Raw genomic sequence first — 23,624 nt, 5'->3', positions numbered from 1 at the left:
TCTCCACCAGCACCGGTCCCTGGGCTTCGTCTCCATTCCCTAAGATAGACTGCCACCGAAGCTGGAGGCTCTACTTTGCGCGCTTGGAGCAGTAGGCGGCGGCCGCGGCTTCCTGTGCCGGCGCCCCCGGCCGGGCCTGCTCCGCCCTCGGCGCGCCGCAGCTCCGGCGGGCGTTTCCTGTCCGGATGCTGCTGTTTTGGTGCTGCTGCTCCGCCTCGGCCTCTCGCCGCCGGGGCTGCTGCTGGCAGGCGGCCGAGCGCGGCCTCCCCTCGACGGCCTCGCTGTTGCTGCAGCCGCCGCCGCCGCCTCCTGCTCGTCCTCCGGCGCCGCCTCTCCGCGCCCGGTCGCTTCCGCGCTTGCAATCGCCGTTCGCCGTCGCCGTCGCCGCCGCCGCCGCCGCCGGCCTGGTCCGCCCTCTCCTGCCCCGGCCATGGGGAGGCGCCGCCGGGCCCGGGAGCCGCCCGCCCGCCTGGTGCTGCTGGCGCTGGCGCTGGCCTCCGGCTCGGCGTTGCTGCTGGCCTCGCTCAGCCTCCTGCTGGCCGCCTGGCCCCGATCCAGCGCCCGCGCCGCCCAGCAAGAAGCGCCGCCCGCCGCCGCCGCGGTGCCACAGGTGAGGGGCGCACGGCCAGCGCGCAAGGTTCCAGCCGCGCGTAATGCCAGCGAGGCGCACGGAAAGGTCCTTGGGGAGGAGGAGGGGGGACCCAACTCGGGGCCCCCCAGATCGCAGAGTTGCAGAGAGATTCGCACCGAGGGCGGCGAGGCGGACGGGCGGGGAGTAGCGGGAGGGAAGGCACCCATAGGTGCAGCCAGCAGCACCCCTAAGGCGCACCCAGGGCTGGGCGAAAGCAGCGCAGGGCGTGCGTCCGGGAGGGCTGAGGAATGCGCTCCGCTGTGCGCACTTTAAGTCGGCGATAATCCGGCCACCTGCTGTAAAAGCAGGAGACCCAAGGCAGAGGGGAGGGGCGCCTGCCTTGCAAGATGCATATCTGCCAACAACACACACACACGTGTGACACTTTGGAGGTGAGCAGATTTATGGTTGCAGGAACTTAATCACACGCACAAAGAGTGATTCTGAACAGGCATTGCAGAGGGTTGAGCTGGATGATCTTTGGAAGTCCCTTCCAACTCTACAGTCCTATATATAAATAAATGGAAGGGAGGAGGGAGATTGTAAACAAGTGAGGCCAAGAGGCCAGCCCAGGCAAGAGCTCAAAGGCAAACCTCAAATATGCCCAAGATAAGCGTTTGACAGCGAGCGATAAGGCACAACCTTCTTAGCTTTGCTCTGCTATTTCCAATCCTGTCGTGGGAGAGGAAGAAATTAACTCAGTGGGTACCAAACTTTTTGGGGGACCATTGCCCCCCCCCAACTCTGCAATTCTCAGATTCCAAACAGCAACGATTAATTGCAACCCAATTAAAACTCTTGAACTGCGGTGATTAATTTGACCCAGCGATTCCAGCTTGTGGAAGTCATTTACAACTTCGGTGCCCCACGCCTGCCCCTTTGCCCCTTGGCAATCCCACTGCCGCCTGCCCGGGTGATGCTGCCCATTTTGGGAGGCCCGGCACTAACTGATTCCTCTGGAAATGGTCAGGAGGCTGCCCGCACCTCCAGGGTCAGAGCAGAACAATGGGCATAAGATCTAGACCAGCCTCTGCCAAGCAGGTGCCCTCCAGATGGGTTGGGGCTACGACTCCCCTCTGGAGGGCGCCCGGTTGGCAGAGCAGGCTGGTCTGTACCCAGCCAGTAAACAGTGCACAGCTCTGCATTGCTGGGAAACATTCCTAGACCCCTGAGGCAAAGCACACTGTTTGCCGCCTTGCGGGCTTGCAACGCCCGACCACAGACCGCCACATGCCTGCCAACCCCTGCTGAGCCCTGGGCTGTGGGAAGCAGCCCAGTAGTTATTATGGTCTGCACAGTGGGCATAACACTTCCTCCAAGTCCTTTAAATAGCTCTAAGTGGGTCACGTTCCCGCACCTTTCAGAAACCGCTGCACAGCAGGCGGGAATTCATCCGGTGCAGCCTCTCTTCAGCATGCTGGTGCGTTGGGGAGAGAAACCGGGCAAAAGCAGGGGACCCCATTTAACATACCATGTTTGAAACAACAGATGCGTTTACTTAGAGAGGCAGGGTGGGGTAGTGGTTAGAGTACTGGACTAGGGCCTGGGAGAGACCAGCGTTCCAGATGCTAATCTTGACGCCTCCCATTCGTGTTTCCCTGTGCAAATGGCTCTGTTTTAACACTGCCAGGGGGTTGCTGCAGAGAAATCCTGAGGCCGCCCCAGCTGCCGGGCGCGAGGATGGGGTCAGATTCGGGTGGGGAGAGGTCACCCGAGAGAGATCTCCCCGGCCCCAGCCCGCCTTTCAGGTGGGGAAAGCAGAGAGCCTTCACAGCTTGGCCAAGCCCACCCAAGTGACTCAGTCGTTGGCCCGAGATTCGAACCTGGATCTTGCCAGAACTGCATGCTCTGAAAACCGAGTAAATCTCTTTAGGCAGCCTGGATCCTTTGACGACCTTGTGCCCTCCAGATGGTTCTGCCATGTACTAGTAATAAAACAGTCAGGCTGGGTTGGAGCAGCGGTTTTGTGGAAATGGTCCCTTTTGTTTGGAGCCGAAACCCCCAAACGAGTGGGGTGTGACGTGTGGTTCAGAGGTGAAGCCTCTGGTGCACCTTTTTCCCACCCCACCCACTGGACCCACACGCCCAACAGCTGGGCTGGCCCCCCTGAGGCTGGAGGCCGGCCTGTCCTGGCTGCCTCTCCGTAGCAACCACCCAATCGCTCCCTTCCCAGGCCTTTGCAAATAAAAACAAAAAGCCATCGCTGAGTGCTCCCATCTGTTAGACGCGAACGAGGCCCAGCAGAGTCCTCGAAAACGCAGAGGCCGTGCTGAAGCCCCAGGACTTCTTTGTAGCCCTCCCACCTGTCTGCACATGCAAATAGCCTGGCTGCAGGATCAGACCCATCTGGTCCAGCACCCTGTTCTCACAGCGGCCAACCAGATGCGCGTTGTGGGAAACCCGCAAGCAGGATTCGAACTCTCTTCCCTCCTGTGGTTTCCAGCAACTAGTATGCAAAACGATTGCTGCCTTCCACGGTGGGGCCCAGAAGCCCCGCAACCCACCCCATAGCCTTCCCCTCCTCCATGAATTTGCCCGATCCTCTTTTTAAATCTATCCAAATTGCAAGAAAAGAGATTTCAACGAAACATTGGGAAGAATTTTCTGACAGCAAGAGCCATTTGATGGAGGGATGGATTCCCTTGCAATGTGGTGGGTTCTCTCCTTCCTTGGCGGTTTTTAAGCAGAGGCTGGGGGCCATCTGTTATGGATGCTTTTGTTGAGATTCCTGGACTTGTAATAAATGAAAATCTGCCCTTATTCCCTTATGGGGGACACAAGAGCCCTTATAGAGTCCTTTGCAGGTTCTCCATCGGTCGGAGAAAAGAACAGAGGCCGACCAGAGAATATTGAGGAGCAAAGCAGCTTGTAAGCCTGATCTTTATTGAACTGTTGCAACAGGGTGCCCCCTTCACACGCAGGAGAAGGAGGGAGACCCCAAACCAAGGTGTGCCCGCCCTTATATAGACATTTTAAATTGCCCGCCTTGGTGTCCAAGACCACCCCCAGTCACATCATACCTACATCACAGAAAGGGGTCTACAACAGAAATCTGAGTGCATTGTTTACCTCCTGTCTGGCAAATTACCTGTTAATGCTTACTTGATTGGATACCCTGGGGATCCTGACCAGTGTTTTGTAATGATAAATACTTAGTTCCTGAGCCAGGTCACAGGCTTACCCTATTCATACACAGACATACCCTTAAGACAGGATTTGTGAAGGAAAAGACAATGGGGAGGCTTTTCAATTTTCCCTGACCTTGCAGAGAAATCATTTGGTCAGTTTGGAAGTCAAAATGGTTCCAGGGCTGTTTTCCTGCGCTGCTTCAGACATGTGGTTTATATATTTATGTACGTGTTTGCTTGGTACATTTATTATATATATATATATATATAAGACCTTAATTTTTATATTTCAGACTAGATGACCCTCGGGGTCCCTTTCCAACTCTCCGATTCTCCCGATTCTAAGTTGGTGGCCATCCCTGCCTCTTGGAATCCCAATAGTTTAACTGTCCTGATGATGATAAAATGTTTTCTCTTTTGTATGCTTGATGGCAAATGAGAGAGAGCTTCTGAGCATGCGCAGAGTTGTTTTACTTTAAAATAGAACAATTGCGTCTTGCTCATCCTCCGCCCATGAGATGAGGACGGACGGACGGACATTCTTCTCCAGGTCAAAGGTCACATCCTACGAAGCTTCATCTGGGAGTACTTTGCAAGAATGACCTCCTCAGTTAATGCAGTTGACTGGTTCTTTGGAAACTTTTCTTTTTTCTAATGGGATGAAGATGAATCTACATTCTGAAAATTACAGTAAGAGACAGGTTTGCGTGGATGCGATAAGAAAACATACATTTCGCACAGTGCTTGTCTTTTCTGTGTTTTTTTTTCTAGCCATACTGGAGCAGAAATGTTTTAATTGACTGATGAAGGATGCTGCTGCTTTTTGTCCTGAGATTCCCTCGGGCAAATCGTGGCATTGGCACTTGCAAGGGTACCTCTGAGCATGCTCTGAGTGCTGAGTGGCGACAGGTGTGGGCTGTGCACAACCCCGCTTCAGAAATTTGGAGTGCCGCCAAAGCTAGCCCTACTCAGGGTAAAATTAACAGGCCTTCCTGAGTTGTTCTTGTTGTTGAGTCCTTTAGTCGTGTCCGCCTCTTCGTGGCCCCCTGGACCAGAGCACGCCAGGCACTCCTGTCTTCCACTGCCTCCCGCAGTTTGGTCAAACTCATGCTGGTAGCTTCAAGAACACCGTCCAATCATGTCGTCCTCTGTCGTCCCCTTCTCCTTGTGCCCTCCATCTTTCCCACCATCAGGGTCTTTTCCAGGGAGTCTTCTCTTCTCAAGAGGTGGCCAAAGTCTTGGAGCCTCAGCTTCAGGATCTGTCCTTCCAGGGAGCACTCAGGGCTGATTTCCTTCAGAATGGAGAGGTCTGATCTTCTTGCAGTCCAGGGGACTCTCAAGAGTCTCTTCCAGCACCAGAATTCAAAAGCATCCATTCTTCGGCGATCAGCCTTCTTTATGGTCCAGCTCTCACTTCCATACATCACTACTAGGAAAACCATAGCTTTAACTATACGGACTTTTGTCGGCAAAGTGATGTCTGCTTTTTAAGATGCAGTCTAGGTTTGTCATCGCTTTTCTCCCAAGGAGCAGGCGTCTTTTAATTTCGTGGCTGCTGTCACCATCTGCAGTGATCATGGAGCCGTAGAAAGTAAAATCTCTCACTGCCTCCGTTTCTTCCCCTTCTATTTACCGGGAGGTGATGGGCCCAGAGGCCATGATCTTCGTTTTTTTGATGTTGAGCTTCAGACCATATTTTGCGCTCTCCTTTGTCACCCTCATTAAGAGGTTCTTGAATTCCTCCTCACTTTCTGCCATCAAAGTTGCGTCATCTGCACATCTGAGGTTGTTGATATTTCTTCCGGCAATCTTAATTCCGGCTTGGGATTCATCCAGCCCAGCCTTTCGCATGATGAATTCTGCATATAAGTTAAATAAGCAGGGAGACAATATACAGCCCTGCCGTACTCCTTTCCCAATTTTGAACCAGTCAGTTGTTCCATTTCTAGTTCTAACTGCAGCTTCTTGTCCCACATAGAGATTTCTCAGGAGACAAGTGAAGTGATCAGGCACTCCCATTTCTTTAAATTTGAGCGTGTCTGTTCTGCAGACTCGACAGCGCTGAGCTCAATATCAGATGGTTTCCTATGTTCCTGAAACGGTGACTGGCCGTTCTCACACCTCCTCTCTCCCAAATGTACTCCCCACCCTGCTATTTCCCCCCTTCCTGATGTTCCCCTTGACAGCAGAGAGGAGGATCAGAAATGCAACTTTTAAGAAAGGCGTTAGCAGCCGGGATGTTGGGAGAGATGTGTTTTCTGGGTTTCCGGGGCAACCATCTCCAGGCTGAACTCCCTGCTCTCCAAAAAAAAATTACATCTCAGGGCTGCATTTTTGAACCCTTCCCAAAACCGTCGTCTCCCACAGGTACGGAGCACTAAATCAGCCTGGAACTTTGCATCGCTATCTTCTTAACATCCCTGAGTTAAATCTGCAGGTTTATATATTGAAATTAAAAAAAATTTAATGTTCAGAAATGTACCAAAAAAGCATGTGCATAGATATGGGGACCACATGTCTGGATCAGCACAGGAAGACCGCCCTGAAACCATTTTGACTCCCCAACTGACCAAATGTTTTCTCTGCAAGGAGGGAGGGGGTGAGGGAACCTTCCCATTGTCTCAGGAATTGGGTAATCACCATCTCAAAGGAATGGGCAGACTACCAGGAAAGGCAATCAGATGGGGCATTATCAGATAACCTGGCAGATAGGAAAAACAATGACACTCAAATTTCTGTTGTAGACCACCTTTTCTGTGATGCAGGTATGATGTTTGTGGGGGGTGGTCTTGGGTTACACCCCTTCTGTGATGTATGTATGATGTATGGAGGGGTGGTCTTGGACTCCAGGGCGGGCAATTTAAAATGTCTATATAAGGGCGGACACACATTGGTTCTGGGTCCTCCTTCTTTCCTGCGTGTGAAGGTGGCACCCTGTTGCAACAGATCAATAAAGATCAGGCTTACAAGCTGCTTTGCTTCTCAATATTCTCTGGTTGGCCTCTGTTATTTTCTCTGATCGATGGAGAACCTACAAAGGACTCTGTATATATGACCTTAAATTTTTTATTTCACTTTTCTTTCCCTTTGGTCCTCAGGAGCTGCTGTCTGAGGATGACGCCGAAGAGCTGGACCCGGTATGTGGCTCTCTCTCCCAGGGGTCTGACCCGGTTGAACTGCTGCCTGCACGAGGGGTGTATGTTTTTCCATTTCATCGCGTGTTTTGGAACAGCTCTGGAGCAGGGATTCCAGAAAACCCCTTCTCCTCTGCAGCGGTTTCTGCAAGGAAAACAGATTGTCTAAGGCAATGGGGAGGAACCAGTAGCCCTCTCTGGGTGTTTTCTGGAAAAGACTCCAGCTCCTATCACCCTCCACCATGGGCCAGCTGGGGATGATGGGAACTGAAGTCCAAGAATATCTGGGGGTCCCTGGTACAAGGGAACAGAGCCTGGCTGGATCAGACCATGGTCCCACTTAGTCCAGCACCCTGTTCTCACAGCGGCCACCCGGGAAACCCACCAGCAGGATCCGAGCCGAAGAGCCCTCTCCCCTCTTGCAATTCCCAGAAATTGGTATTCAGAGAAATAATAATAATAGTAATTATAATAATGCTGCCATCCATTTGGGCGGCTTCCAATAAAAACACAAGAGAACGTCAAACATAAATACCGTATTTTTTGCACCATAACACTCACTTTTTTCCTCCTAGAAAGTAAGGGGAAATGTCTGTGCGTGTTATGGAGGAAATGCCTATGGGTGGCATGCCTACGGATTTTCCTCCTCTAAAAACTACGTGCGTGTTATGGTCGGGTGCGTGTTATAGAGCGAAAAATACGGTACTTAATGTCTCTGACCTTGGAGGCAGAGAACAGCCATCCTGGCTAGTAATAACAATAATAATAATAATAATAATAATAAATTATTTATACTCCGCCCTTCTCGGTTAAGGAAACCAGGCTCAGGGCGGCTAACAACAAATTTAAAACACTTAACTGATGTTACAAAAAAACCAGCATAAAATACAGTATAAAGCGTAAGTAACAATAAAATAAAAAATCAATTTAGTAGCTCTTTCCTCCGCCGTGAATTTATTTAAACCTCTTTTTGCTGCCTCAAGTGGCAGGGAGTTCCATAGTTCAGCTACGCCTGAATCGTTCAACGTTCAGTGTTGCTGGGTGTTCACGAATTCTCGCGTAACGGGAGAGGGGGGAAAGTATTCCTCTATCCCGTTTCTACGTTTTATAAGCTCCTGTTGTGTCTCCTTTTCCTTGCCTTTTCCGCAAGCTGAAAATGCCCAAACTCTGTAACCTTTATTTGTGGGACAGCTGCTCCAACCCCTCGGTCATTTTGGACGCCTCTTTCCCTGCCCCTCTCCCAACTCTACAATAGCAGGTGGGTGGATGGATTGCGCTGGGGTGGGGGTGCTGATTTTGGAAAAGAAAATGTTTGATCCAAATATTACCTGGTAATGGGACAGCAGGCTGATGCCTCAGGTGAGCCTGGCACTGCCATCCTTTAGGGATTTGCTTTTTACAGAGAACCCAGATGCAGTGGTACCTTGGTTCTCAAACTTCATCCGTTCCAAAACCAAAGCGTTCCAAAACCAAGGCACGCTTTCCCATAGAAAGTAACGCAAAACGGATTAATCCGCTCCAGACTTTTAAAAACAACCCCTAAGACAGCAATTTAACATGAATTTTACTATCTAATGAGGCCATCAATCCATAAAATGAAAGCAATAATCAATGTACTGTACTATAAAATAAATAAGACAGTATTGTAGGTGATAAATATTTAAATAATTTTGTTCCCCTTACCTGCACTGATGATGGTCATTGTTTGATGGGGGGCTTTTATCCATTTCCACAGTCACACAACCAGTCAATCAGTAGCTGAACTGGGTTCCACACAGTCACAAAAAACTAATTAACCGGAAAAAACCTCAAAAACGCAAAATAAATAGCAAAACCAAAAGTGCCAAACTTAATCCGTTCTGAAAGTCCGTTTGACTTTCGAACTGTTTGAAAACCAAGGCGCGGCTTCTGATTGGTGCAGGCGCCCCGGAAATTATAGCCAGCAGCCGCATCGGACGTTCCGCTTCCAAAAAACATTTGAAAACCGGAACACTTAATTCTGGGTTTTTGGAGTTTGAGAACCAAAGCTTTTGAGAACCAAGGTACCTGCAATTTTGCCTGCCCTCTGTGTCTTGCATTGTTCCTCTCTCCCTCTAGGTGGTGCTGTCTACCGGCTGGAGCAGCCAAGGCAAGTTCCTGCACCATTTTGCCCAGCAGGGGGCACTGCGGCAAAGGAGGCAGGGTGAGTGTCTCCCTCAATGGAGTGGACGGGGAGGGGAGCAGGCGAGGCACCTGATAGGTCAGGGAATGTGGGAGTTGTACAGGTGAAACTCGAAAAATTAGAATATTGTGGAAAAGTTCGTTTATTTCAGTAATTCAACTTAAAAGGCGAAACTAATATATGAGATAGACTCGTGACATGCAAAGCGAGATATGTCAAGCCTTTATTTGTTATAATTGTGATGATCATGGCACACAGCTGATGAAATCCCCAAATTAACAATCTCAGAAAATTAGAATATTAAATGAAATCAGCAAAACAAGGGCTGCAAATAGAGCGATATTGGACCTCTGAGAAGTAGAAGCATGCACATATACTCAGTTCTTGGTCTGGGCCCCTTTTGCATCAATTACTGCCTCAATGCGGCGTGGCATGGATGCTATCGGCCTGTGGCACTGCTGAGGTGTTATGGAAGACCAGGATGCTTCCATAGCAGCCTTCAGCTCTTCTGCATTGCTCGGTCTCATGTCTCTCATCTTTCTCTTGGCAATGCCCCATAGATTCTCTATGGGGTTCAGGTCAGGCGAGTTTGCTGGCCATTCAAGCACAGTAATCCCATGGGCATTGAACCAGGTTTTGGTACTTTGGGCAGTGTGGGCAGGTGCCAAAGTCCTGCTGGAAAATGAAATCAGCATCCCCATAAAGTTCGTCTGCGGAAGGAAGCATGAAGTGCTCCAAAATCTCCTGGTAGACGGCTGTGTTGACCCTGGACTTAACGGAGCACAGTGGACCAACACCAGCTGATGACATGGCTCCCCAAATCTCTTTTCTGATGAGAGCAGCTTTTGCATCTCACTTGGAAACCAAGGACCCAGAGTCTGGAGGAAGAATGGGGAGACACACAATGCCAGATGCTTGAAGTCCAGTGTGAAGATTCCCCAGTCTGTGTTGATTTGGGGATGTTTCGCACTGCAACTCCCAGCCGCCCCCAGCTAGCACCGCCGTGCAGTGACGATGGGAGTTGTAGTCCGACGTGGCTGGGCATCTGGGGCTGGAGGGTGTTCTGGTGCAAAGTCTTCACATCCCAGGAACGGCTTCAGCAGGCCAGTGAAACCAGGCGAGGGTCGGCGACGGGTCTCAAACCCACCTGTTTTGAAAAACAATGGAGTTCACCTCGGGGGGTGAAGTCAAGGGGAGACGGGACGGCGAAGGCTGACCTAGGCCGCATTCACACTGGACTTCTGAAACAGCACCACGCCACTTTAAACAGCCAGGACTCCCCCACCTCCCCCCAAAGAATCCTGGGAGATGTAGTTTGTTTGTTTCAAAAATTTTTTATTGATTTTCCAAAAATTTTAAACAAACAGACAAACAAACATAAATCTCAACCGTAATTAAACCAATCTTAGTAACATTGTTAAGTGACTTCCTTGCTTCCCCCTAGTTGAATTTCAGTGTATATCATTTTAACAGTTTTCCAAAACCAATTTTCTCATAAAATTAACTTTTCTCATAAATTAACTTTCTCATAAAATTAAAATTAACATCTTTCTTTCTTTCTAATTTAAACATATTAATTCCTAACATTACATATTTAAATCCTAAGCCTATCGGATAATTGCAAGCTTCTCCAATTAAATTATCTTAACATATTTAACTAAATAGTCTTTAAATTTCATCCATTCCTCCTGGTCCTCCTCCTCCTTCTGGTCGCGGACTCTTCCAGTCAGGTCGAGTAGCTCCGAAAAGTCCATCATCTTCATCCGCCATTCTTCCACTGTTGGAACTTCTTGTGTTTTCCAATTCTTAGCTAACAAAATCCTTGCTGCAGTTGTGGCATACATGGAGATGTAGTTTTTTAAGGTTTGCTGAGAGTCATAAGGCGACCCCTGTTCCCCTGCTGAAACTACAGTTTCCAGAGTGGCGTAAAAACCAGTCCCTCTTCACTGGGAACCCTGGGATTCGTAGCTCTCTGAGGGGAACAGGAGGGGTCTCCTAACAACTCCCAGTAAACTACAGCTCCCGGAATCCGCAACTCTCTCCGCCATCCTATAACTAGGCGCTGGCTGGAATCGTGCATTCACAGCTGTGCCTTATTGACCTAGCAAGGCTCAATCCAGCTCTAAGGTAAAGGTAAAGGGACCCCTGACCATTAGGTCCAGTCGTGGCCGACTCTGGGGTTGCGGCACTCATCTCGCTTTACTGGCCGAGGGAGCCAGCGTACAGCTTCTGGGTCATGTGGCCAGCAGGACTAAGCCGCTTCTGGCGAACCAGAGCAGTGCACGGAAACGCCGTTTGCCTTCCCGCCAGAGCGGTGCCTATTTATCAACTTGCACTTTGACGTGCTTTTGAACTGCTAGGTTGGCAGGAGAAGGGACCGAGCAACGGGAGCTCACCCCGTTGCGGGGATTCAAACCGCCAACCTTCTGATTGGCAAGTCCTAGGTTCTGTGGTTTAACCCACAGCGCCACCCACGTCCCCTACCGAGCTCTACCTCTCTTTTAAATCAGAACCAGTGAAGGCGGTGAAGGTCCTGTGTGAGTGTCTGGAGGTGGTTGGAGGATGGATGGCGGCTAAGAGATTGAGATTCTGACAAGACAGAAGTACTGTTTTGGGGGGACAGGAGGAGGGCAGTGTGGAGGACTCCCTGGTCCTGAATGGGGCAGCTGTGCCCCTGAAGGACCAGGTGCGCAGCCTGGGAGTCATTTTGGACTCACAGCAGGTCAGTTCTGTGTCCAGGGCAACTGTCTGCCAGCTCCATCTGGTACGCAGGATGAGACCTTCCCTGCCCGCAAACTCTCTCGCCAGAGTGGTGCATGCTCTGGTTATCTCCCGCTTGGACAGCTGCAATGCGCTCTATAATCCAGAATGCGGCAGCTAAACTGGTGACTGGAAGCGGCCGCCAAGACCACATAACACTGGTCCAGAAAGACCTCCATTGGCTCCCAATATGTTTCCGAGCACAATTCAAAGTGTTGGTGCTGACCTTGAAAGCCCTAAACGACCTCAAAGGCCCAGTAGACCTGAAGGAGCGTCTCCACCCCCATCGTTCTGCCCGGACACTGAGGTCCAGCTCCGAGGGCCTTCTGATGGTTCCCTCGCTGTGAGAAGCCAAGTTACAGGAAACCAGGCAGAGGGCCTTCTTGGTGGTGGCTCCCGGCCTGTGGAACGCCCTCCCATCAGATGTCAAAGAGAAGAATAACTACCAAACCTTTAGAAGACACCTGAAGGCAGCCCTGTTTAGGGAAGCTTTTAATGTTTAATAGGTTATTGTATTTTAGTGTTTTGTTGGAAGCCGCCCAGAGTGGCTGGGGAAACCAGTGGGGCAGGGTATAAATAATTTATTATTATTATTATTATTATTATTATTATTATTATTATTATTATTTCTCCCCATTTCACAGCAGCCAAAGGGAAGCGCTCCCGGCTTCGGAGACCCAGCACTGTCTCAGCTGCGCACTACGAAGGTGAGAGAAAATGTGGCACGCTCCCTTGCGCCTTGCGCCCAGATCTGGCCCCACTCAGCTCACCCATCGGGGGAAGAAAGCAGGGACCCTTCCCACAGCCCCCCCTGCTTTTATTTGGGAGGGACTGCTTTGGTTTTGGGGGGGGTCTTCTTTCTCGCCAAACGGTGCTTCTCGTGCCCTCAGGAACCCGCTCGCGATCCCCTAGAGGACCCAGGAGTCCTGCCTGACCCCCGTCTTTTATTTTTATTATTTCAGTGCAGCCCACTGAAGGACGAGCTGGGATCCAGGCAGGTAACACTTCTTGGGCTGGGGCTTCTTTAATGGCTGGGTGGGGAGAAGAGGGGAAGGCTTCTGAGACCCTGTCCGCACCCTAATAATAATAATGATAATAATAATATATTTTTATTCATACCCTGCCCTTCCTGGTTCAAAAACTGGGCTCAGGGCGGCTAACAACAAATTTAAAACACTTTAAAACACTTAATTATAAAAGCAGCATAAAATACACTATAAAAACATGAATAACAATAAAATTCAAAAATCAGTTAAATAATCCCCAGGGCTAGCTGGCTGAATTGGTCCTACTTGGGCCAGCAAGGAGACAAGGGGAGAATTAGTTGTGGGGTCTCAGAGCAGGTGATCTTCATAAAAGGGGAAGGGGAGGGAAGAGAAGGGAAATAAAAGATCAGGCTGGATTCAAATTAAAGGCCAGGTGGAATAGCTCTGTCTTACAGGCCTGGCGGAAGGAGGTTAAATCCTGCATGCTCTGGTCTCCTGGGACAGAGCATTCCACCAGGTCGGAGCCACCACTGAGAAGGCCCTGGCCCTGGTGGAGGATAGTCTGGCTTCCTTAGGGCCCTCTAAACTATGATTATACATGGACCTTAAGGTCCTCTTTGGGGCAGACCAGGAGAGGCGGTCCCTTAAATACAAGGGCCCTAAGCAGCGTCCAGGCCACTTTAAACAGTCATGGCTTCCCCCAAAGGTTTCTGGGAGCTGTAGTTTGTTAAGGGTGCTGAGAGTTGATAGGAGATCCTGTTCTCCACACAGAGCTATAATTCCCTGGGAAGAGGGATTAACTGCTAAACCTCTCTGATAATTGTATCACAGCGCCTTTGGCAAACTACAACTCCCAGGGTTCTGTGGGGGAAGCCACGGCCGTTCAGAGGGGTATCAAGGCACTTTAAATGTACGGCTGTGAATGTGTGTGTGTGTGTAGTTTTTTAAATATCCACAAATGTTTTACCGTATTTTTCGCTCCATAAGACGCACCTAGTTTTTAGAGGAGGAAAACAAGAAAAAATATATATTCTGAACGAAACAGTAGATGTATGTTTTTTGCGGTTCATTCTGTGGACACAGACATGTGATCTGATGGTGAATTTGGGGTGACCCAATGCAAAAATCCTGAGGATCCATGTGGATCCGTTCTTATTTTTTATATATGCAGTTGTTAAAAAAGGTAAAGGGACCCCTGACCGTTAGGTCCAGTCGCAGACGACTCTGGGGTTGCGGCGCTCATCTCGCTTTACTGGCCGAGGGAGCCGGCGTACAGCTTCCGGGTCATGTGGCCAGCAGGACTAAGCCGCTTCTGGTGAACCAGAGCAGCGCACGGAAATGCCGTTTACCTTCCCGCCGGAGTGGTACCTCTTGATCTATTTGCACTTTGACGTGCCTTTGAGCTGCTAGGTTGGCAGGAGCAGGGACCGAGCAACAGGAGCTCACCCCGTCGCGGGGATTCGAACTACCGACCTTCTGATCGGCAAGTCCTAGGCTCTGTGGTTTAACCCACAGCGCCACCCATGTCCCTATATGCAGTTGTTACATACATACATATACACGTGTGTGTGTGTGTGTGTGTGGCACCATTCACATAACAAAGGACCCCGCTGGGTAATCTAACCGGGGTAGCGAGGCAAAGGGGGGCAATTTGGAGAGATGCTTTGCCAGCCACAAACTCCTCAACCGTTTCCTTCTCCCCCCACCCTGCCCCATAGATGCTGACGGGACCATCCGCGGGTGGGTGGAAGCTAAACTCAACACGACCAGCCCCCTCCGTTACGACAGCAGCCGGGGCGAATTCAGAGTGGCCAAGAGGGGCCTATATTACCTGTACTGCCAGGTGAGGGCGTGAAAGGTAATCTGGGGCCAGGGAGGGTCCAGGTGGTTTTGGTGTTCTCAGGGGGGAGGAAGCGGAGACTTGTGGGTAAAAAGAGCAAGGCATCCTGGGAAATGGTGAACTTTGGTTCTTGGGGGGCAGGGGGAAGAAGGAGAAAGAACATTTCCCAAAGTTGTCAGTATTGATCTCCCCGGAGTTGGTGGGCTGCGTAGGGGCAAATAAAGGTCTAGAGGTCAAAAGGGGGTTTACAGGTCTCAGCAATAAAGGGCACGAGCATGTACAGAGTGCCCCTGTCTGGCCAACAGGGACCCTCCGTATCCCATCTCTTTAGGTGAGATTAAAAAAAAAAATACAGCGTCGTCATTCTTTTGACCTTCTTTTTTAAATACACATTTTATAATTGCTAGCTAACGGCGACGGGTGATTAATGTGAATTGTAAATACAGTGGTACCTCGGGTTACAGACGCTTCAGGTTACAGACTCCGCTAACCCAGAAATAGTACCTCGGGTTAAGAACTTTGCTTCAGGGTGAGAACAGAAATCGTGCAGCGGCAGCAGGACGCCCCATTAGCTAAAGTGGTGCTTCAGGTTAAGAACAGTTTCAGGTTAAGAACGGACCTCCGGAATGAATTAAGTACTTAACTCGAGGTACCACTGTACTGACATTTCTTGACTTCTTTCTTGTTGCGAGTTCGCGAGGATTTGGGTTGGGCCGGTGAAAGGTGTAGGTTAAGCCGATCGAGGGGTCAGCTGAACTCAGAGGTTTGGGAAAAAACAACAACAACAACTACAACAATTTATTATTTATATCCTGCCTATTTGGCCGAGTTTCCCCAGCCACTCTGGGCGGCTCCCAATTGAGTGTTAAAAACAATACAGCATTAAATTTAAAAAACTTCCCTAAACAGGGCTGCCTTCAGATGTCTTTTAAAGACAAGATAGCTGCTTATTTTCTTCACATCTGCTGGGACGGTGTTCCACAGGGCGGGTGCCACCACCGAGAAGGCCCTCTGCCTGGTTCCCTGTAACTTGGCTTCTCGCAGGGAGGGAACCGCCAGAAGGCCCTCGGAGCTGGACCTCAGTGTCCGGGCAGAACGATGGGGGTGGAGACGCTCCTTCAGGTATACTGGGTCTTTGAGGCCGTTTAGGGCTTTCAAGGTCAGCACCAACACTTTGAATTGTGCTCAGAAACGTACTGGGAGCCAATGTAGGTCTTTCAAGACCGGTGTTATGTGGTCTCGGCGGCTGCTCCCAGTCCCCAGTCTGGCTGCCGCATTCTGGATTAGTTGTAGTTTCCGGGTCACCTTCAAAGGTAGCCCCACGTAGAGCACACTGCAGTAGTCCAAGCGGGAGATAACCAGAGCATGCGCCACTCTGGCCAGACAGTCTGCGGGCAGGTGGGGTCTCATCCTGCGTACCAGATGGAGCTGGTAAACAGCTGCCCTGGACACAGAACTGACCTGCTCCTCCATGGACAGCGGTGAGTCCAGAATGACTCCCAGGCTGCGCACCTGGTCCTTCAGGGACACAGTTACCCCATTCAGGACCAGGGAGTCCCCCACACCCGCCTCCTGTCCCCCAAGAACAGTACTTCTGTCTTGTCAGGATTCCACCTCAATTTTATCTCCAAGGAGGAGATAACCAGAGCATGCACCACTCTGGCAAGAGTTCAGGCGGCTGCCTGCGAGGGATTCTTTAGCTGAGATTCCTGCATTGCAGGGGGGTTGGGCTGGATGGCCTTTGGGGTTCCCAGACATTTCTGCGATTCTGAGCTTATTCTCCGTGTCACCCCTTGCCAGGTCCATTTCAACGAAGGGAAGACCATCTACATGAAGCTGGACATCATGTTAGACGGTGAGCTGGCCCTGCGCTGCCTGGAGCAGTTCCCCCCCACCAGCTCTGGGCCCCAGGACCCCGAACTTCGCGTCTGCCAGGTCTCCGGCCTGGTCCTGCTCCGGCCCGACGAGTCCATCCGGGTCCGCACCATTGCCAACGTCCGCCTCAAGGCTGACCGTTACCTCACCTACTTCGGTCTCTTCCAAGTCCACTGAGATGAAGGGCGCTGGGGATCCGTCGAGAGGGAGGAGCTGGATGGTGCGCCCTCGCCCTTCGGGGAGCTGGATGTGGGGGTTCAGAGAGGAAGGGGGCAGGAGCCGCTACGGACTCGATTCCTGCGTTGTACGGGGTTGGACTGGATGACCCTCAGGGTCCCTTTCACTTCTACGGTTGTAGGACTCCCTGCGTTCAGTCTTTCGGCCTTCCCGGCTCCCAGATCGGAGCAGCGCCGACGATTCGTTCCCCCTCTGCTCCCGATCTGGAACTTCCTTTTAAAGACGCCTTGGTCCATTTTTGCGGCGGGGGAAAGCTGATCACCCCCCTGCGGCCAGAAGCCGCCTTGCCACCCGTCCCAGGCTTGGCATCCCGTTGTTGCGAACAGGTGGGCCTCAGCCGTTGCGATTTGTGATTCCTGCGTCACATTGCCGGGGTTGGTCTGGATGACCTTTGGGGTCCCTTCCAACTCGATGAAAACAGAAGCCACAAACCAAAAAGTGAGAAAGGAAAGAGGAACTGGGTCATTTGCATGGGCTCCCTAGACGATTGCTGCCTTTCCTTCTGGGAATTGTATTTTTCGCTGCTACACTTCTGCCTTTGCCGGGATCTGTGCCTTCCTAAGTTTACGATGCCTCGTGTTTCCGACGTTATTCTGCTTTGTTTTCTGTTTTGTTTTCCGATTTTGTTTCTTGGAAGCTGCTGGACATTTGCCGTGGGTTGGGCTAGATGACGCCCCCAAAAAACTCTGCAATTCTACGATTGTTTCAAAAGCCGTCCTGCTAGCATGGAGAGAAATAGACGCTGCTGAGGACCCTGCCAGCTTCAGCCCTTCTGACATATATACTGCTTCATGCCATGCGCAGTATATAACGCAAAGTTTAGAGGCACATCTTGTACATAGAGACTGCAGTTCGGGTAGCGGCCAGCAGGAGGCGACATAGACACACACAGGAACAGGAAGCGGCCTGCTTTGGTGGATCCCGCCCATTCCAGCCAGTCGAGGGCCAATGGGATTCAAAGAAGCTTCCCATTGGCCGCGGAGAGCAAAAGGGGATTTTTCAAAGGACAACACATAGGCTGACGTCTCTGTCCCTGCAGATAGATAGATATACAGTATAATCTCTGCTAGCCAGTGCCGGACTTGGAGGGCGGGGGAGGAGGGCCTGATCCTGCTGAATGGAAAGAGATGCTGCTGTTACATTACCTGTTCATACCTGGGGCAGTGGGAGGGGCTGGGGTTTTAATGACCTGTTAATAACAGAAGAAAAGCCTTAAAAAAAAAATAACATGAACATGTTTATTTCCTTTTCAGTCGCAAAGTGGGGTACACAAACACACATAGCTTAGTTCTCAGACCTCACCCCCCCAGGCCAAAGTCCGTTTTGAGGGCCTAATCCAGCCCCTGTGGCTGTTTATTTCCTGGGGTAAAACCCTAAAAAAAGTTCAACAACTCCAATCCTAAAAAAAAGGCCAACAACTTTGGTTGGCCCTTTGGTCGGCCCTCGCGGGCCCTTCACTTCATCAAATCTGGCCCTCTTTGAAAAAAGTTTGGACACCACTCAAATAGGATGAGCTTGTTCCAAATGCCTCAGACCCACACGATTTGGAGCTTCCGAGTGCTATGGAGCATGGGCAGAGGGCATTGCAGGGGGTTGGACTAGCTGGCTCTCTGGGGCCCTTCCAAATGCCGCAATTCCATGTCGCCGCCTCATTACAGAGCCCCACGTTTCAGGGGGCAACAGGGAGGATTCATGGTCGGTTGTCTCCAGTCGTCCCCAAGGGATTCCCACACAACGGGGCTGATGTTTCCGGCCTTGGTTGTCCCATTTGCATCTTTTTTTTTTTTAATGATATTTATTGAGAATTTAAAATTACAGAAAAAGAAAGAAAAAAAACAAGAAAAGAAAAAAAGATAGACAAAAAGAAATATTAAACAATATAAGTCAATAAAAACAAAAGTCAAAAAATAAAAAAACACACAATACATCAGAATCAAAAAACAAAAATACAGTGGTGCCCCGCAAGACGAATGCCTCGCAAGACGAAAAACTCGCTAGACGAAAGGGTTTTCCGTTTTTGCGTTGCTTCGCTAGACGAATTTCCCTATGGGCTTGCTTCACAAGACGAAAACGTCTTGCGCTTTTTTTTAAAAGCCGCTTGAAGAGGCGCAGTTGCGACGGACCGTGCTTCGCAAGACGAAAAACATCGCAAGACGAAAAGACTCGCGGAACGAATTCTTTTCGTCTTGCGAGGCACCACTGTAAACAAAAAAATTAAAAGCAAATCCAATATTCCCAAATCTTTATCTTTCATTAACTTGTTTCATTGACTTTCTCACACCTCCCTTTTTTGTATTCTAGTTTTTAATTATCTCAGCAAATCCTTTCCATCTTTCACAATATTCTGTCATTGAATTGCCTTAATCTATTTTAACCTTATCTTACCATAAAAAATCCTAAAGCTTAAAACTTAAATCTTATTTATACTTAATTCTTTTTAACAAAACATATTTATACATAATTCTTTTTAACATTTCTACTAAAGCCAAATAGTTTTATTCCAACATTTTTCTAATACTCATTAATTTTACAATGATTTTCTAGATGAATTTTTAAAACTTTCTTCCAATCTTCATCCGTCGTCTCTTCTTCCTGGTCTCGGGTTTTGTCAGTCCTTTCTGTCCCATCCATCTAGTCCATCAACCTGGTGACCTTCTATCCGAGGCTCTTAAGTCTTTTCCATGTCCCTTCTGCAGGTCTTCTTCATGTTTATACCTGTACTTTACTTTATCTTCTGCTGATCTTATTCTTAATTTCCTTCCTTTCTCTCGGGGGGACTCCAACTTGGCAGTATCTTTATCCCTTCTCAACAAGTCAGCCCATTCTCCATAGTCAACACTGAGATCCAAAAGATATTTGAAGGCATGTTTCAAAGTCCCTCCAAGGTTAAGGGCCCCCACAACTCCAAACTCCCCCTGGCCCAAAGCCAGATCCGAAAAGTCAAAACATCCCTGCATAGGGGGATCTATCCAACTTCCCATCTCCAGACCAAACAGTACTCCATCTCTCCAAATCTGACTTTCTCCAGATTCAGTCATCAAAAACAGCAACTTATGTTCCTGCAAGGCCGCAGCTCTCTCCATTTCTGGTACTTGAGGTTCAGCAACTACCTCCTCCTTTATCTTCTTCACCACTTGCTCTGTCGAAGCATATTCCTGGATTAATTCCGGAGTGGTTTCTATATAATTATTCACTGTTTGTCCAAAATTTCCAACTGCAACAGTCATCAAATCCATCTTCTCATGTAGCTGTTCCAGTAAAGCACTTGTCTTGCAAAGAGCAAGCACTAAAGCTTCTTCTGGGCACATTCTTGTTCAAGGTCGGTGTCTAGTTCCCACGATCTTTTATCTCTACAGCTGTAAAATTCCCCAGATCGACTCCAGCAACAGTTTCACAGGCTCCCTCTAGAGGAGACAATTTCTATTTGTATCCGTCTTTTTAAAAGCAGATCTAGCAACAAAGTTCCTTTTGTTTTCCAGATATTTTGTTCCTTTTAAGTGCAAAAGGGAACATTGGAATCAATATGTTTCTCTTTTTTAACCATCTGTCAAAAACGTTTTATCCACAGTCAATGAACTTCCCCAAAGTGTCTGTCTCTGACACCCCGCTCCCAGGATCAAGACGGTGGAAATTTATCTTTCTTTACTCTCTCTCCTGCAGGTTTAAACAGTCTAAAAAGATTCCCCCCTCTTCTCCTGCTTCCAAGGGGGGGTTAGTAATTTTAGCTGATGGAAATTTAGTCCTTTACAAACGACTTTCCAGGCTCTAGCTTGCAATGTCTTTGCTTCAATCTATTTACAAAAGCGGATGCCAAATTAAAAAGTTTCTTAATCCAATTTTCCGTTCTACTCAAGGGCAGTTGTTTAAAATCCAATTGTCCACAGGAAAAAGTCAGCGCTCTCCGGCAACAGCAATGCGGCTTCACTCCGTGAAGGAAGCAGTCGATTCGAAGCACCGCGCCATTCACCCCATGTCGCTCCGGATCCCCGAAATCGGGTTTCCCCACCAGTAGGGGAAGCGCAAAAGGTGCCAGCCAAATCCCACGTCCACAGGCTTCTCCCGCCTGTGGTTTTTGGTGGGTCTCCGCCTCGCCGCGGCGGTCCAGACCCTAGTTCTCACGAAGCGGATTCCTCCTAGTCAGAGGAAATCCGCCATTGCCGGAGGCGCTAACCCGGAAGTCTCCCCATTTGCCTCTTTGGAATGCGGAGTTGATCTGCCAACAGGCCTGGCGTCTGAAGCCAGCTCTCCATAGAGCGCCTTGGTGGGGATCTTGCTGTCTTCCATTCTGTAGGAACATGCTGAGAACATGGGCTCGGGAGAACACACTGAAATAAAAAAATTAAGGTTATATATAAACCACATGTCTGAAGCAGCACAGGAAAACAGCCCGGAAACCATTTTGACTCCCAAACTGACCAAATGTTTTCTCTGCAAGGTCAGGGAAAATTGAAAAGCCTCCCCATTGTCTTTTCCTTCACAAATCCCGTCTTAAGGGTATGTCTGCCTATGAATAGGGTGAGCCTGTGACCTGGCTCAGGAACTATTTGTCATTACAAAAGATTGGCCAGGCTCCCCAGGGTATCTAATCAAGTGAGCATTAACAGGTAACCTGCCAGACAGGAGGTAAACAATGCACTCAGATTTCTGTTGTAGACCACCCTTTCTGTGATGTATGTATGATGTTTCAGGGGGTGGTCTTGGACTCCAGGGTGGGCAATTTAAAATGTCTATATAAGGGCGGGCACACCTTTGTTTGAGGTCCTCCTCCTTCTCCTGCGTGTGAAGGGGGCACCCTGTTGCAACAGATCAATAAAGATCAGGCTTACGAGTTGCTTTGCTTCTCAATATTCTCTGGTTGGCCTCTATTCTTTTCTCTGACCGCTGGAGAACCTGCAAAGGACTCTATAAGGGCTCTTGTGTCCCCCATAAGGGAATAAGGGCAGATTTACCGGTATGTTTATTACAACACCTTTCTTTGTGACTCTTCTTTTGAGACTCTGTCCTGCCAGATGACGCCTCTTTGCTTTGTTGTTAAACTGCCCTGATGGTGATGGCAGTTTGGAGGATGGCGAAGGGGTGGAATACCCTATCTTTGTTCCACAAGTGGGGGGAAAGGAACTCTTCCGGATAAACCTGAGTGCGTTATTTACTCTTGTTAAAAGAAAAAACTGCCCCTTTCCCTTGTGGGGTATTCCGGAGCCCATATAGAGTCCTTAAGTGGGTTACGTACCTATCAGTAGGAGAAAATAACAGACGCCAACCAGAGTATATTGAGAAGCAAAGTGGCTCGTAAGCCTGATCTTTATTCAAGGAACTGTTGCAACAGGGTCCTCACTCGGGAGGAGAACCCAGAACAATGGTGCACAAGCCTTTATATAGACTCTAGAAATTGCCCACCCTGTAGCCCAAGACATCATACCTACATCACAGAAGGAGGCGGTCTACAGCAGAAATCTTGTCTGCCAGGAGACCTGATAATGGTCACTGACTGCATTACCAGGGCAGCCTGGCCATTCTTTTGTGGTGGTTAATACTTTAGTTCCTGAGTCCAGGTCACAGGCTCACCCTATTCACACACAAATACGCCCTTAAGACAGTATTTGAAAGCGAAAAGACAACGGGAAGGCTTTCCCCATTTGCCTCTCTTACTGCAGAGAAATGTCTGAGGTCATTGGGAGAGTCCAAATGGCTTCAGGATTGTTCCCCCGTACCATTTCAGACACATGGTTCATATATTTAGATATGTGCGCATTTGTGAATATTTATTCTATATTTGAGACCTTATAATTCTTGTAACACTCTACAGCCAGCTCAGCCCTCTTGTTGTTTGTTGTTCTTTAGTCATTTAGTCGTGTCCGACTCTTCGTGACCCCATGGACCAAAACACGCCAGGCCCCCTGAGATCCTCAAAGGCTGAGGATCTCAGGGGTCAAAGGCCAAGATGGAAAGAGGGGCGCCTTCAGCCTTTGCCAAATCCTGAGCAGCGATGGTGCTAGGCGCACCTCTGAGGGGAGGGAGTTTCGAAGCTTAGGGGCCACCACTGAGAAGGCCCTGTCTTGGCATGCCATACACTTAAGGAGAATGTTATGAAAATGGCGTACAGGTGGTATTTAACACCAGTTAAATTGGCCAAAATGTACAGAACAAAAAATGACTGTTGGAAATGTAAGGAAAAGGAAGATACTTTTGTGGTGGACACATAAAGAGGTAAAAGCTTTCTGGGAAATATATATAATATAATGAGCTAAAGAAAACACTTTTGTTAAAAAGAAGAAGAAGCTTTTTTACTGGGGATAATGGGTAGAGAGGTACTGGCGAACTGGCGAAACTGACGGGAAGAATTCGCAACCAGCAAGACCAAGCATTCCAAAAGGACTGGAACAAATTTATATTATATATTTTTTCTTTTTTCATTAAAGATTTTCTTTCTTTATTTATATTATATGTGAAAGACAACTGTCAGCAATTACCATCACTAGCAGGGTTATCTAAAGATTTGTAAGATGAAATTGCTACCTATCCAGGGTTGAGTAATACAATATTTTCGGTAGTGATATAACAAGGATAGGAAACAAAGCGAAATGTAAAGATGCCAAGTTTAATTTTGTAAACCGTCAGACGGGAGGGAGGGAGGGAAGCCGCCAGGCTCAGTTGAGCCAAAAAGATAAAATAAGAGGAGACGGTGTTACATCATGTGATTACAGTATATGTAAAACCAATAATATATATATTTCTTAAGAGAGGGCCCTGTTCTGAGCTGCATCTACAAGAGGGCCTCTTCTGCTGATCTTTGCACCCAGTGGGTCTGTAGGTCTTGCCGCCGCGGAGGCTACCTTTCCTTTCCCTTTCCTCTTTCATTGCCACAGGATTTT

The 23,624-nt window shown here is 49.1% G+C and overlaps 1 protein-coding gene across 1 annotated transcript; it reads left to right on the top strand.

Moving 5' to 3' along the window:
* Window positions 1-375: 375 nt before the first annotated feature.
* Window positions 376-17,987, top strand: TNFSF12 (TNF superfamily member 12). The gene is made up of 7 exons (XM_080979990.1): window positions 376-610; window positions 6,858-6,896; window positions 8,991-9,075; window positions 12,459-12,521; window positions 12,777-12,812; window positions 14,519-14,643; window positions 16,441-17,987. Exons 1-7 carry the CDS (start codon window positions 431-433, stop codon window positions 16,690-16,692), a joined length of 780 nt encoding a protein of 259 aa, XP_080836116.1. The 5' UTR covers window positions 376-430; the 3' UTR covers window positions 16,693-17,987.
* Window positions 17,988-23,624: the final 5,637 nt, after the last annotated feature.

The sequence above is a fragment of the Podarcis pityusensis genome (genome assembly GCF_964106645.2).
Source record: "Podarcis pityusensis genome assembly, chromosome: 13".
Taxonomy (NCBI): domain Eukaryota; kingdom Metazoa; phylum Chordata; class Lepidosauria; order Squamata; family Lacertidae; genus Podarcis; species Podarcis pityusensis.
The sequence above is the reverse complement of the archived record's forward strand: the minus strand, read 5'-3'. Positions and strand labels throughout refer to the sequence as shown.